The 16,315-nt window shown below is 36.3% G+C and overlaps 1 protein-coding gene across 3 annotated transcripts in view; it reads left to right on the plus strand.

Annotated features, from left to right (window-relative positions):
* The first annotated feature begins 260 nt into the window (after positions 1-260).
* Positions 261-16,315, plus strand: part of LOC131076029 (pentatricopeptide repeat-containing protein At4g21065) — a 37,924-nt gene continuing 21,869 nt past the window's right edge. The window contains exons 1-2 of one of the 3 annotated variants that reach the window (XM_059218186.1): positions 261-2,765; positions 2,873-3,066. In XM_059218186.1, the coding sequence (XP_059074169.1) occupies positions 464-2,698 (2,235 nt within the window). In that variant the 5' untranslated portion in view covers positions 261-463 and the 3' untranslated portion in view covers positions 2,699-2,765; positions 2,873-3,066. Of the gene's footprint in view, positions 3,067-16,315 lie in introns of all 3 variants that reach the window. The other 2 variants (XM_058013053.2, XM_058013052.2) reach the window with 2 other exon arrangements.

The raw sequence follows: 16,315 nt of genomic DNA on the forward strand, positions 1-16,315 counted from the left end.
GTTCATGCACTATCATAAAAACAAAATCCTCTTCATTTGTTCATTTTCAATCCTATTTAAATTCTATATGACATCCTCTCTCCCAATTCAAATAATCTCCTCTCTAACTTCAAAATACACTTTTATTTTGATTAATTTAAATTTTAGTTCAAATTCAACCAAATACTCATTTTTAAATCCAAACTCTTATATCAGAATTAATTGCTTTATGCATTTATTTACCAAAATATTTTGAAGCGAGCGTTTTACTTCATTGTTAATCGAACCCATTTTTGCTTTCGAGCTCATTCATTATGGGTTTTCAACAGCAGCCTGGAAGATATGAGACGATAAGAGTTTTCACGAGCAGATATCTGGTTTGGTTTTGATTTATATTCACCAAAATAAGCAAATGGTTTGGTTTGGAATCACACGGAAACGATGACGGTGGTCCTCTACATTTGTACCAATCCACATTCATACAATGTCCTCTATTGCTCATTTCAATCTCAAGCTCAGAGCTCTCTGCACGCAAGGTCGCTTGAAGGATGCAGTATACGCTCTGCTTCATACAGACAACGTTCATGTAGATACTTCTACATATCTTCATCTATTGCAAACCTGCATTGACAAGAAAGCTCTCTCAGAGGGTAAAAAAATCCACTTTCACATCAGTGAGAGAATACCTACACTTGCAACAGACACATTTGTACAGAATAAAATTATCAGCATGTATGACAAGTGTGGAAGTGTTGTGGATGCTCGCAAAGTTTTCAACCTAATAACTGAACCAGATGGAGTCTCATGGAATATGATAATTGCAGCTTACAGAAGGCATGGAATTCATCAAGAGGCATTGGCATTGTTTCATCAAATGCAACAACTGCCTGTTCAACCTGATCGGTTTACACTGTCTGGTGTTCTCCCTGTGTGTGCCAAATTAGCATCTTTAAAGCATGGTTTGCAAATCCATGGAAATATCATTAGGCATGGATTTCAATCTGATGTTGTTTTGATGAATACACTAATAGACATGTATGTCAAATGTAAAACTATAGAGAAGGCACGCAAAGTGTTTGATAAAATGCATAATACAAGCGTGGTTTCGTGGACTGCTATGATCACAGGATATGCACAAAGTGGTATTCTTGATGAGGCTTCGAGACTTTTCCATGAAATGCCTCAACCAAACGTGGTCTCGTGGACTGCAATCATTGCTGGCTATGCACAAAATGAGTTTGCTGAAAGAGCCATGGCGATTTTTAAGCAAATGCTATTGACGTCTGTAAAGCCAGACGAATCCACGTTTGCATGTATCCTCTCCGCTTGTGCCAAACTTGCAGCTTTGGAACAGGGTACTGAAATTCACCAAAAAATAATAGAAAGTGGTTTTTCCCAAGATGTTGTAGTTGTAACTGCACTGGTAGACATGTATTCAAAATGTGGCAGCATAAAGAAGGCTAACAAAATGTTTGATAAAATGCCTCAACGAAACATAGTCTCATGGAATACAATGGTTGTAGGATATGTACAAAATGGTCTTGTTAATAAAGCTGTGGAGGTTTATAAGCAAATGCAACTGGCAAGTGTGATGCCAGATGAAGCAACTTTTGCCAGCATCCTCCCTGCTTGTGCTAAAATTGGAGCCTTGGAACAGGGTATGGAGTTTCATCAGAGAATAATAAAAAATGGGATTTTGTCGAACCTGGTTACAAATGCTCTGATATACATGTATGCAAAATGTGGTAATATTTTTAAGGCACGTGAATTGTTTGATAACATGTCTCAGTCAGATGTAGTTTCATGGAATGCAATGATTGAAGGATATGCAATGAATGGCTATATTAAAGATGCCCTCAAACTCTTTGAACTAATGAAACACTCTGGAACCAAGCCTGATCGTGTGAGCTTCCTTTGTGTTTTATTTGCATGCAGCCATGCAGGTATAGTGCATCACGGTTGTGAATACTTCAATTGCATGAGTGACTCTTATTCCACTATGCCTACAGTGGATCATTATGTATGTATGGTAGACCTTCTTGCCCGTGCTGGCTATCTTGATGAAACTCTAAACTTCATTATTAAAATGCCAATAAAAACTGATGTGGTTGTGTGGATGTGTTTGCTTGGTGCTTGTAGATCACAAAAGAATACAAGTTTAGGAGAATTTGTGGCAACACGCCTTTTTGAGTTGGATCCACAAAATGTTGCACCTTATGTTCTTCTCTCAAACATTTATGCAGAAACAGGCAGGTGGGGTGATGCTCAAAAGCTAAGGAAAATAATGAAAGATAAAGGAATGAAAAAGGTACCTGGATGTAGTTGGATTGAAGTTCATAGATTGGTGCATGCTTTTTGCGTAGGTGACAGATCACACCCACAATCAGAAGAGATCTATGCAGAGTTGGAGAAATTGTCGTGGGAGATGAAGGCAGGAGGGTATCTGTCAGATACGAAACCTGTGTTGAGTGATGTGGAAGAGGAGGAGAAGGAATTTCTCCTCTGTCACCATAGTGAGAAGTTGGCAATTGCTTTTGGGTTAATAAACACCCCACCTGGAACAACCATTAGAGTTGTCAAGAACCTCCGAGTATGCATCAACTGCCATACTGCAACCAAGTTTATCTCAAAGATTGTTGCTCGAGAAATTGTTGTGAGAGATGCAAACCGTTTCCATCATTTCAAGAATGGACAGTGTTCTTGTGGAGATTATTGGTGATTGTAAGGGAAACAAGCCATAAACACAAGCTCACACTATAACAAGGAATGACATCAGAATTGGAGTGGTAAGAAGAAATCAGGCTCTGTTTACAATTTCAGAAAACAAAATTTTGTTTCTTCTTATTTGCAGAGCTAGATTGTGATTTTGATTTGATGGAACGATATCCTATAGTATGCAATTGCATTACACTGAGCCCTCAGGAAGCTTGTAAATCTCTGGACTGAAAGGCTTGAGGAGGCAGAAGATTGAGAAATGGAGGGAGAGGAATGTACAGATAGATCTTCTCAGTGAATAAGGAATCTGCGATAAGGTCTCACAATCAAGCCAATGCCGGGATACACTGAGATAAGAGCATCTCTTGATTGGTATGTAGTCCTAATTTCTTATGTTATTTGTCTCAACCAATTCTATTATCGTGTCTATACTTTGCATTTGCGCTGAACCCATATATATCAAGTTATTTACATATGCAAACTTGTATTTTTTGATGTGGATTTCATGTTACTTATGACAGAATACCAAGGCATCATGCAAATTAGCCCATCTCCTGATCAAGTTAAATGTTATGAAGTAGTGTTGGAGTTTTTTAGTGGAGAGGTGAAAAAAATTCCGCTATCAAATATGTCTTTAGTTTATGTAAAATAAATTTTGCCCCCGAGATCCTTCTATTATGTTTTACCATGCAAATGCAATAATTACAAAATAAATCAAGGCTGTAATTACTTTAATATAATATAATTTATTTTCTTGTATGAGCATTGCCTAATATGCCTTCATAGAAACCTCTTTCTAAACATTTTGAACTATCCTTTGTAAGCCACATAAATGCAATAATATGGTTGTTTGTATCATTCATGATACCGTTAGGAAAGGTGTCTCAACCTTGTATCCTAATGTTAAGAACACAAAAAATGCAATTTGTGGGCTATAGAAGTCATTTTTGGCTCTAGAAAAATATCAAAACTGGCCATAACTAGACCAAGCTGGTTTTGACAACATGAACCTCCTTGAGATCTACAATTAATAAAAATGGGGGTTTAATCGTTTTTCTAGATCAAAAGTTATGGCCTTTGGAAGTTGGGTTTCCCACATTGGAAGTGTAAAAAGTTTACTAAAAACACATATGATGCATAAGAGAGTTGTAAAAGAGATTTACATTTGCTGACCAACATATAACGAGTGTTATGACACATGATTAGACATTTTCTAATGAAGATAATGGGGCCAAAATGAAGAGTCTGAGTTGGTGAGCGGATTATGCTACTTTGAGCTTGTGAGATCATTTTGGGATTTGGGCAATGGATTTTGACCAAAGATTTGAGCACCGCTGTAATGTCCCCTAATTAGTTATACTTTAAATTAACCTAAACTTGCTCAAATCTAAAATAGGTAATTAAGTTTTAGGGGAGTACCTTTGTATACTGTTTTCCTGCAAGACAAAATTAGAGAACAAATATGAAGTAATACTTATAAACTGAAAACATATGCGAACGAATTATACTGAATGATATCAATTTTGTTGTATTAATTACCATTAGTATTATATTTGTTAGATAGAATCAGATTATTATATATCTTAGATGAAATCAGATTTTTATGCTTGTTAAATAAAATCAGATTGTAAGCTAGTTGCCAATCTTTATTATCCAGTTTCTTAGTACACTAGGGTAGGCTGGTTGGATAGGGTGTCCAAGAAATCCTCCCTCCTAGGCCCAAGAGCAGATACTATATCCCTCTTGGCTCCATATGGCAGGTGTTAAGCATCCATCATGGAGTGGCGTACACAGTGAGGTGTTCTATCACCGTTCCCCCTCATCCAACCACCTCCTCTCTTAAGCTCAAGAGCAGATGCTTCATCCCCCTTGGCTCCATGTGGCAGGGATTAGGCATCCATCATGGAGTGGCATACCTAAGAGATGGTCCCATATTAAGCAGTAATATGCAGTTGATTTGTTATATTAATTAAACGATCTCATATAGATTATAAGTTCCATTGTAGAGTTACATCAGTTTACTATTAGTATCATCACATTTATCACAGCCTTACTTATCAATGATAGCTTAGATTTTTGTATTATATCAGATTCTGTGATAATATTTAGATTACACTTATTATCAGATTTATGGTAAACTAAATTCATTCCATTATTTTATCACATTTTTATGTTAACAGCATTTTAGAGTTCATCTTCATCACATTCGTATTCCTCACTTATGACATTATATTTGATTATGTTCATTAACTGTCTTCAGTATTAAATTATATTTACAGATCATTTATCAGATGATCAATTGCATGATTAAACCATATTTACTGTGGATGATCATTTACCAGATGATCAGTTGCATTATCGGATTGTAGTGACTGTGTCATTGTGTATATATTTCCAAGTAAGACTAGGGTAATACAGAATCCATACATTTGCTGGGTGCGGTCTGATGGAGCAGCTCCTCTGTCAATGCCTCCTCTCTTTTCCTTCCTGGTAGTTTCTATGTATATTCCTTGCTGGTAGACTTTATAATTTCCTCTATGTATTATGAATATATATGAAATTAAGTATGACACCAAGAACCAAGATGCTACTGCCTGTAACTTAATAACAGTTCTGATCTGATCCAATCCATTGTGATGTTCCTGGATGCTTTGATTCCTTTCATTTTTATCTCTCAATGTGAGGGAGAGGTCACACCTCTTCATCATGCATGCCCTTTGGCAAGAGACACACCGTTTCACCATTAGCATCTTTTTGAAAGAGTGCAACTCTTTATTATTAATTTATTTCTGCCCTTTGAAAGGGACATAACCTTTCATAATCAGGTCTGCACTTCTTATTTAAATCAGATGTGCACTTCTCATTTCCCAATTATCCCCCTCTCAAACGAGGTTCTCTTCTCCCTTTTATATCTCATTGTTGAGGGAGTCACAACTTTTCCTTCCATGTCTGTCTTTTGACCATTCATTAACTTAATTAAATTTTAATTAATTATATTATATATATCTTTTTATAATTTAATTTAATCTCTAATATTTAAATTTTATTATTATTAAATTCTATTTCAAAGTGGGGACATTACAACCACATTTTGGGTGGTTTCAGCTCATGTTTTCCTTCTTACCATTTGATGGTTTCATGTATAGTTTCTCCTATTTATTGGGTGGTTGAGATGGGCATTCCATGGTGATTTTTGTGGGTATTGTTATGTTGCTAGAATTGCTGTAGTTCTCTTGTTGGTGATTGTAATGCCCCAAGCTTTTCCCCAAGACATCAACAAACGAAAAATGAACAAACAATTTTTTGCATTGCTAATATGACATCGACATTCCACATTGCACACCTTCTTGTACAAGGCACTGTTACATCACACAAGACACAAGTCAAACGATCACCACTCTAGCAAGCACAGTGACACAAATCGAAGACTTACAAAAACATGGGTCAAAATCACTGCAACAAGCTCAAAACATAAGTCCTAGCAAAAGTGAGGAGCTTACAAGAATATTTGCAACTTGGTCAAAACTTTTGAGTTCCCTTACATCTTTGCTGCTTGTAAACTACAAGCCTACTTCTGATCCTCACAAGTCTATAGCTTGTGGAACTTCAAAGGCTGCAAATAGCTTTGCAACCTGCAAATTGCATACCTACCTTTGAACCCCTTAAGTCTGCAACTTGATAATTGCAAAACTTCTGAGCTTTGGAGCATCTTTACAACCTTGCAAACTGCAAAGTTGCCTTTGATCTATGAAACCCCAACATCTTGCAAATTGGATTTCAGAAACCAATAGCACCCTTGCAGAGTACAAGTTTGCCTCTGAACTTGCAAGTCCACAATCCTGGACTTGTAGAACTTTGGAGTTTCGAAGCAAGTTTGCACACCTACAAACTACTCAATTTCCATTGATCCTTGCAAGCCTACAACTTCAGACTTGCAAAACTTTGGAGTTACGGAGAAAGTTTACACACCTGCAAACTGCTCAACTGCCTCTAATCCTTTCAAGTGCCTTGCAAATCCATGACTTTGGACTTGCAAAATTTTAGAATCCTGGAGCAATTTAGCACACTGGCAAACTACTAGTTGCCTTCAATAGTCACAAGCTTACAACTTGAGGATTGCAGAATCTTGGAGTTTAAGAGCAACTTTGTACACTTACAAACTACTCAATTTCCTCCGATCCCTACAAGTCCACAATTTCAAACTAGTGGTACTTTGAAGTTCTAGAGCAAGTTTGCAAACTGCCTCTATATCCACAATTTCAAATTTGTGGTAGTTTGAAGTTCTAAAGCAAGTTTGCAAACCTGCGCATATGCAATCTGCCTCCATAGTTCTGGATTTTAACTATTCTTGCCCTTGGAACTTCAAGTTCTACTAGCAGTTTTGCACCCTTGCTAAAATACAAATCCAAAATAATGAATGGAAAAGCATACCTTTATCATTTTGCATGTTGTACAAAACCGATTGGACCAAGCACTTGAGCATTGGCCAAACAAGAATACCCTAAGGGCCAAAACTATACAAACCCAAAAGACAATTTTCCCATACCTACATGGGCCTACACATGCTAAGGAAATGCCAAGGCATGCAAGGGACAAAATTGATAAGTTGCTAGATCGGGTTCGGGTTCAAGAACCCGGTTTGCCAGTTCAACTAAATTTTGAAAAAGGATTTGGGTTTGTTAGTACAAAAACAATGTAATATATATATTATTATTATTATATAATATAATATAATATAATATATATAATAAACTAATAATATTATATATTTTAATATACAATATTATTATTATATAATATAATATTTAATTTAATTTAAAGACCATGGTGCAATCGTATATTTTAATAATGATAGCCAACTTAAAAAATTGATCCGTTATATTATATAATAATGATAGCCAACTTAAAAAATTGATTCGCTATATTATATAATAATGATAGCCAAACTGTATAAATAGTAGCCATCATTATATATTTTATCATTATTATATAATATAATGATGGCTTCTGTAGCAGTGAAAATTAACTTAGACGATTAAAAATTTCCTGATGGATGATTGCAATTTTTTTGACAGATGACTGTAAATATACGAACTCGTTGGCGAACCAGACCAGTACCATGGACCCAGTGCAAACCGGACCCAAATACGGCTGCCCAACCGATGAACCCGGTAACTTAGCAAAATTGTAATGTCCCTTTTTGGAATGGGATTTAATAATAAATAATAAATAATAATAATAATAATAATAAATTAAAATATTAAAAAATAAAAATATAATATAATATAATTAAAATTTAATAAGCTCAATGAATAGTCAAAAGGCATGAAATGAAAGGTTGTGATTCCCGCAAGAATAAGATATAAAAGGGAGATCATTTCCTTGGGACAATATCATAGAAACAAGGAATATAATAAATCACAAATGGGGAATCAAGGAAGAAAGAATGGAGCATCTGAATTAAGGAAAGATTAATAAAATGGAATTTTGTGCTAAGGTGCCTTTGGGTACCGTGTCCCCAGTTTTCTTCCTTTCCTTTATTGTTTTTTGGTGTTCTCTAGGACTTCAGACCTCGAGGGAACCTTAGAATTTAGTTCTAAGGTCTCCCTCTTCTCCGAACCCCAATTCCTATTGTTGTTTGTGTGTCGGTCTTTGGGATCTTGACGCCTGTAGGAACTCTGGTTTTCCTTGAGTTCTTGTCCACCCGCATCCCCGCTCCCGGCCTTTTGGGGCCTTTCCTTTAAAACTTCGAACTCCAAGGAACCGTGTGCATCCACTTAATGTTGCCGCATTAATGATACCCAAAAAGTTAGTATGTAAACTCAAAACACAGTTCATTTGGAACCACCTTGCATTCCAGAGTGCTCATTGCAAACCCTAGATGAATAGTATCCTTGGCGACTGGTTAGTTGTGTGATTTCAACTCGATTGTGCATTTGATCCTCGCGGTGCTTGCATTCCTAGTTCCTTCTAGCCCGTTGCCTTGCATTTGCAAAGGTTGGTTTCTTCCCCTTTGCTCTTCCCTTTTGTGCTACTTGTTCATTTTGCTTTGTGTTCTTGCTTCTCTTTGTTTTTCTTTCCTCTGGTTTTCGGTTTGTTTTGTTTTGTTTTGCTTAGCTTGGGGTTTTCTAGCTTTCGTAGCATAGGAATAAACGAATTCCCCTTCCGAGGTTTGAAGTCTGGACCTCGGTCCGCCGATTGTGCCCTAAAATCTCAATTTAGCTCAACCCATGTGAGTTAAATCCTTAAAATCACAAACCTTCAATTGAAGATTCAAAACCCTGCATTGCTTTACCACACCCTAGCTTGATCATGTCGCGGAATCCACATTTAGGGTTTGCAACCCATTCTAAGTCAAAAACCATATTTATAAACCCTACCGATTATTAACCAAGTGCCTAGAACCCTAGTCTGATTCAAGCAAAATTAGCTAAGTGTTGGAATATCCTTACGTGGTTTGGGGGGGTTTCAATAAACCTTACATGTCAATGCTAGAGACCTTTTGGATCATGGATTCTCGGAATCACTCGTTACAATTATAAGAAGTTACAAAAGGGACTTATACCTCAAAACCATGGGCTCCTGAAGAATCAATCACTTCATTTTAGTTAATACCTTGAAACTTTGGGTTCTCTGAACCCTTGAAAGCCTCAACAAACCTCCACACTTGGTCACTTTTTGAGAAGCATGCGTTTCGCGACTTTGAACCTCGAAGAAGTCAATAAACGATAAAGAAAAACAACCCTCGAATTCCTGAATCCTTGAAGTCCGAAGACTACATTATGTAAAACACTCACTTCAAGATTTTGGACCCCGAGGTGACAAAAAGACTTATGGCCTTTTAGTTCCTAAACGTTTGAAGACCCAAAACTCGAAGGTCTCGCATAAATACTTCTATAGTAGGACTTAGGCCCTCAATGAAACTCAAAAGTCAAGAGCCTTTTGTGCTCTAAGAGCTCGAAACCCCAAAGCCAACAACCACCAAAAGGAAACACCTTCATCAGGACTTCAGACCCGCGACTTTGTAAGAACTTAATCCTATCTTCTTTATGAATTCCCAAAACCCGTAATTAGTAAAGACTTGGAGTATTTTCTTTGGGATTTCAGGATCTGAAGGATGCTAAAGGCTAAAACTCAATGAGTCTCCAAACAGATGAAGACCTAATTCCAAAGGTATTCATATGTAGTGAAGAACATTCTCCTTCGGGACTTCAAACATCAAGGAGATCAAAAGACTTGAGACTTTCAAAGCTTGGAACTCGCAAAGATTTGGTCCCTAGACCCCATAACTTGAGCGATAGACTATTCATTCTATGATCTTGTAGTATCCCTTGGCTAATCTGACCCTGCTTCGCTTATTTGAACCCCAAGGAATATTGTCAAACACTTGGCATACAATGTTTGAAGCCGCTGTGGTGAATTTTTTATTTGTCTTCTTTGGGTTTGTAGGCTGCAAATGAAGTTAAGGAAAGCTTCTAACAATGCAAAGTTGTTATAGAAATGATATGCTAGCTGTTTTAGACCTTTACACACACATGTAATGACTGAAATTAACTAGTACTGCTAGTTGACATTAAGACAAACACTTGTCATGCATCCCAATGTATACCTACAGACATTAGGCATTTAAACAAACAGTTGGCATGAAAGCTAAGTGGCTGATCAATGTTGAATGTTACCATGAATGTGGAATATGCAACTTATATCTCCATTAAACATATGCAACCTCCAAGTATTTCATGATATATAATAGCAAATGATGCAATGAAGTAATGATTTTTTAATACAATGACCATAGATAGAAAACCTGGAATTTCAATAGCTGCCTTGATAAATTGGTTTGATTCTCCTCATATGCAAAGCCCTTGTCAAATATATATAGCTGTTCACCTTTCTAAATTCCCTTCTATAGAATTTGAACTACTGTAGCGCACTGTTCATGGAACTGTAGCGCACTATTCACGCGCACTGTTCATGGCACTGTAGCAGCAGATTAGAAAACTTGAAATCTGTTGTCAATAGCTGCAAATTCACACATCCAGGTCTGCAGATAATAAATGACTGTAATTGCCCTTGAATGGCACACAAATTCATGAAGCTCTCACCAATTATGCACCAATGATGACTCAGACATAAGCCATCCAATTAGCAGATCTCAGTGTTTATTTCAACACCTCAAATGCTGATCACCTTGAAGAGTTTTCATTCCTCAAGTTGCAGAAACCCTTGTAGCAGATCGCCAATCCCAAGGAATAAACAATGTCAAAATGCTAATCAATCACATAATTCTCCCTTCTCCCTTTTTCCAAAAGCCTTATATACTTTTCCAAGAGAGTTCGATTTCTCATGAAGCCATTAAATTGCATTTAATAAAATTAAATAGATATAACATGTGCACTTTAAAAACTTCATTAAATACTTTGGAGTTGGCACCCAATAATTAATCATTTAATTTGGCCCCCCCCTTTAATGATGATTTGACCCTCAAATAAGTTATGAAATAAAGTTACATTATAACTTTATAATATGATCCTTTTAAATCATTAATGTTTATTTTGACCAAATAAACATTAATATCTCCATAATTACTCATCCTTTTTGAACGCAGTCTGAACTGGGCGCTGACATGATGAAGCTGCATATGACCATACCCCTTTACGAAAAATAGTAGGGGTCCATCTCTAACATCTCTGACTTACTATAAATTGTAAGTAATGCATACAGAGTCCAAATGAAGCCGAATGAAAGCCAAACCTACAAAATTCTAATCACTGGAGAAGTTGCATCCCTCAAAGGACCCTCTATTCAATCGTATTAGCCTACGAAGGTCAGTAATAGGCTAATCCCATTGAATATCTGATGTCAACAAAAAGGGGACATCCAGCCCCAGGTGGATAAATGGACAAAATCTTGAAAATCACCATCCTCCTGAAACCCAAACCCCGGAGTTCTTGATTCCCCAAAACCCAAAGAATCAAAACTCCTCTGAAATGTAAAATTTGATTAAAGGAAATATTTCAAATGTCAATTTGGTGTTAGTGATTCTATTTCTTGACCTTGTAGGCACACCAAATGGCTTAGGAAGAAGGTGAAATTGTGGGAACTAGAAGGAAGAAGATCAAGGCCAAGCTCAAACTAGAGAAAGCACCAGTCACAATGAAGTACTTATACTAGGGAGTGGTGACTCTTTCAAAGTTTGAAAGTGAAGCCCAATGGATTGCAAACATTGAGATAGTTCATATTGACATAGAAGCCATTTAGACAGCAGTATTCCACCCTAAAACCACCAATAAGTATAAGAAGATAGAGAGGTTAGGGTTGGAACATGCTGCCACCTTTCCTCAAGCATTACAGAGTCCTAATCTAATAATGACCATTGCCCAACACTACAACCAGGCTACTAGACAGTGCACGGATGACAAAAGCAATGTGATAATGGATCTTTCTCCAAATATGGTAGCGCGAACCTTTGAGATCCCACAATATGACACTATCCTTCAAACTGATGAAAATGAAGCTCTAGAGGAATACCTAAGGAATGTGGACAAGAACAAGGAACATCTGAATAAGGTATGGCTCAAAGAAGAAAGTAAGTCTGCAGCTAAGGTCCCTGACAAGGTATCAGATTTCATGGATGTAGTGGCAGATCTGGTAACAATTCTCAGCAAAGCATTTGGTAAAGAAGACTCCAAGAATGACTATCCCTGGATGTATTATTATATTGACACCATTTTGAAGGGTGAATACTTCTTTGACTCAGCTCAGCTGATTTTAGACAATATAAATGAACAGCTTTGTAAGGTGACAACTACCAAAAGGTTCTTTATGACCTCTTATGTAATTTGGATGGTAGCAAGGTCAGGTGTCTTCTTAGGTTTAGATGCTAAAGGCAAGAGAGTAGAAGGCCCCAGAATGGTTAGAGTATGGGAACATTTCACACAGCTGCTATCAAAGTGTTACCCCCCATTTTAGAATGATATTAAATTATTAAAAGATAAGGTTTACAGTTGTCATAAAGCCACCCCAGTGGCAAGTGTTTATTTCAATTTTTTTTGTTCGCTTTTTTGTGAGTCATGTAATGTTTATCCATTTGAGTGGTTTCTTCTCCAATCTCTATATAAAGAGATTACACTTATTTTAAAACCGGTGTTTAAAACACCTTTTATCTTAATTATAATATTATTATTAAGTTGCCCTTAAAATTAGAGATTTTTGGACCCAACTTAAATGATATTATTAATCATCTTAATTTGGAAAAAAGGGGACATGACTTAGAATACCAAGAAAGTACACATAAGGGTTCTACCCACACCATCGATGCATACACATGGGATATCAACACATCATACAAGAACACATTCGCATATGAGATTGGGAAGAAAACACCAATCATAAATATACTAACTTATAACACATCAATGCATGGAACATAACCAAATACACAAAAAATAATGCATAGCACAAAAATTGAGGTCCAAACATGGAAAACATATACCAAAATGATTGCTCGTCTTGTTTCCATAATAGAGTTGTATTCTCACAAAATAAAAATTAAAAACAAATGTAGAATACAAATTTTTATATTTAAACAACATACGTAAACTTGCAAATTCTAAAATAGTGAGGGTGGGAGCTTGACCCTACCCAAATTCAAATTCAAATCTCTAAATTCAAAGAATATTTTTTTGAAGCTAAGAGAATGGATAATACCATTTTTCAATCAGACAATGTTTTTGAGGATTTTTGGTTGTAGTTCCAATATAAAGTGCCATTTTTCAAAAATATAAAACATGGGATTGTTAAATTGTTCTTACATAAATTGACAATCCACAAAATTTCAATTCCTACTCAATGAAATGCCATATGCATCCGCATAAGGTGGGCATGACCAAAATGAAGGTAAAGTCATTTAAAAGCATAAAATCAAAAGAGGGATACCGCCAATCCATGCTCATCTATCAGCTCATCAATCCTGTGTACGGGGTAGCGATTCTTAATTGTCTTTTTGTGAGGGCTCGATAAGCACTACTCATAGAAATCTTAGCTTTCCATAACTCATATGTATATCTCTTTACGTAGCCACTGCCTAAGGAGTCTTTTTATTCACTACTCATAGAAATGAAATCATAGATTTCCTTAACTCATATGTATATTTCTTTACATAGCCACTACCTAAGGAGTCCTTTTATTCACTACTCATAGAAATCGTTTCTTTTATAATAAATTTATATCTTGATAAATTCGTTCTTCCTATGAAGTTGACTCTTTGACATTGTTGTGTATTGTTGCTAAGGCATTGACTAATATGTTGAATTGATTATATCAAATTGCATCATTTGATTCTTTAATTTCCATTGATGTCTGCTGGTCAAACAAATACAGTCACTGCCTTTAATCAATTGAATCCTTTTCTAAATGCCTCCTTTTCTTTAATAATTTTTGTCACTGTCATAACATAATCGCTTCCTTTGTAGTCATTGTCTCTCCATATGCTTATCACTGCATATATAACTCATTGGATAACAATTATTGCATTCTTTATGGTTATTGCTTCTTATTCAACAAGTTCTAATATTTGTTTTCAATTCGATCCATGCCAATGAGTCTAAATTATTACATCTAAGTAGTTTTCAGGTTCCATAAACATTTTAGGTGCCCAATACGTTAACTCTTATTCTCACTATAATGTTGTGTCGACTTCTATTATAACTAAGATTCATTTCAAGAAAACTTATGCGAGTGTATTGGTGTGGAAAAATTAGGGTTTCAACTATTAAGATAGTAAAACCACTAATGTTGCCTACAAGACCAATACATTGAAAGAGGGGTGAATCCAATAGATCTAGCCACAATCCAAATAGGGAAAGGGTTGAAATTTAATTAGATTCACTGGTTTTGTTTGCCACCCTCTTTTTGTTGAAATTTGGATGTAAATTATGAAATGAGAGCAAGACAAGGGATAATTGAGATGAAACAATAAAAATAGATTGCTACAGGTAACTAACAAAGCCACAGACAAGGATCTAGGAAGAAGAAGAGAATCAGAACCTGTTCCTAAAAGTTCGGGCTTATTTTTTGGGACCAAGTAGCAGAGATTTGCTCTAGTCCTCCGATTTTCACTCCATCAAAATCTAAACCCGTTCGTCGTCGTCAACTCTATCGAAATATTTGAGTACAACTCCTAAGTCGATTCCCTGCACACAAAAGGGAGGAAAAAGGTTGTGGATGGGGGTTTGCCTTGGGTCAAACCCCGATTTATGAATTAACCTTGAAATTGAAATGATAATTGTAATGGAAATCGCAGCAAGATACTTTCCTTTTGAGGGAAAGGCTAGATCTGAAACAAAATGCTTGTAATTGAAATGTATACCTTGATGAAGCTTGCTTAAATCCTCATGCAAGGTTTTTAAGATGTCTTGTAGAATGTCTTCATAGAAGGTTGATCATGGATGCCATCTTGAATGCTTGAACTTGACTTTACTTCTTCTCCAATCCTTGATGAATGTCTGATTACTTGCTCACTTGAATCGAATTTGAAATCTTGAATGAGGCTCATAGAAGTTCTTAGCTTAGGTCCTCAAATGAGAGCGATAGACCTCCTTTTATGCTTGACTACTTGAAAATTATTTGAGTTTCCGGAGTAGGTCAACACGGGATCTAATTTCCTACTCACTTGATGTGACCGTTGTGAGAACCAAATTTGGATCCTGATTGAGAGGACAAGGTGCTGCCATGGTCCTAAGAATCAGGTTTCAGATTTGGGGAGAAGGCAGGGTGTTGACGTGCGTTTTGTGACCACACCCAACACAGAATAAAGGTTTCCAACAGTCACTTTATCCTCTCTTGATCAAAATTCAATTGTATGCTAAGATTGTGACAAGTACAAACAATTGACTCCAAGGTTCCAATCATGCAATGGATGTGAACTCAATTGGCTTGATGTGAAATGTTGGTAATCCAAGGGGTCTTACGCACACATAAAGAAGATTTAGGCAAATTAATAACTTCAAGGATATTCTCGAATGATTTGGCAATGCATGGCTCAATTTTTTGGGAACTTTTGATTGAAATAATGCTGAAAGTAAATGAGGAAGGGTTTAAGGAAAGCTACTCTAAATCTAGGAAATCAGTATATAGCAATGTCTAGGATAGGATCAACCACACTTCACTTCACCACGTTGACGCAACTACATGAAGTGGGTGCAATCTTTAAGTGTTGTGTTCGAATGATTTCAAATCATCAATGAATACCATCAGAGAAGAATATCCATTCAATAATTTGGATGAAATGCACAAAAAGAGCTCAATCCAACCTTGCACTGTTAATAACAATCAGCTATCAACAAAAGGTATGAGGAAGCGATCTTCTCCTTAACACACTGCAATCAACCTCATTCATCTAAATACATGAAATAAATCTATACTAAACGAGGAAAGTGAAACCGTGCAAGCTATGAAATAAGACAAGTGTACACCATCAGAGAACAATGCATCACATCTTATTACTTCAATAGCTTATCGCAACAATCTTAGACAATCTCTCCTCCTTACAAATGAAGGGGCCACCCCCTTACATACGCCTCCAACCTTGATTACATGCAAACTCTAATTAGGGTTTGAC

This window comes from Cryptomeria japonica, chromosome 3, assembly GCF_030272615.1.
Source record: "Cryptomeria japonica chromosome 3, Sugi_1.0, whole genome shotgun sequence".
NCBI lineage: Eukaryota > Viridiplantae > Streptophyta > Pinopsida > Cupressales > Cupressaceae > Cryptomeria > Cryptomeria japonica.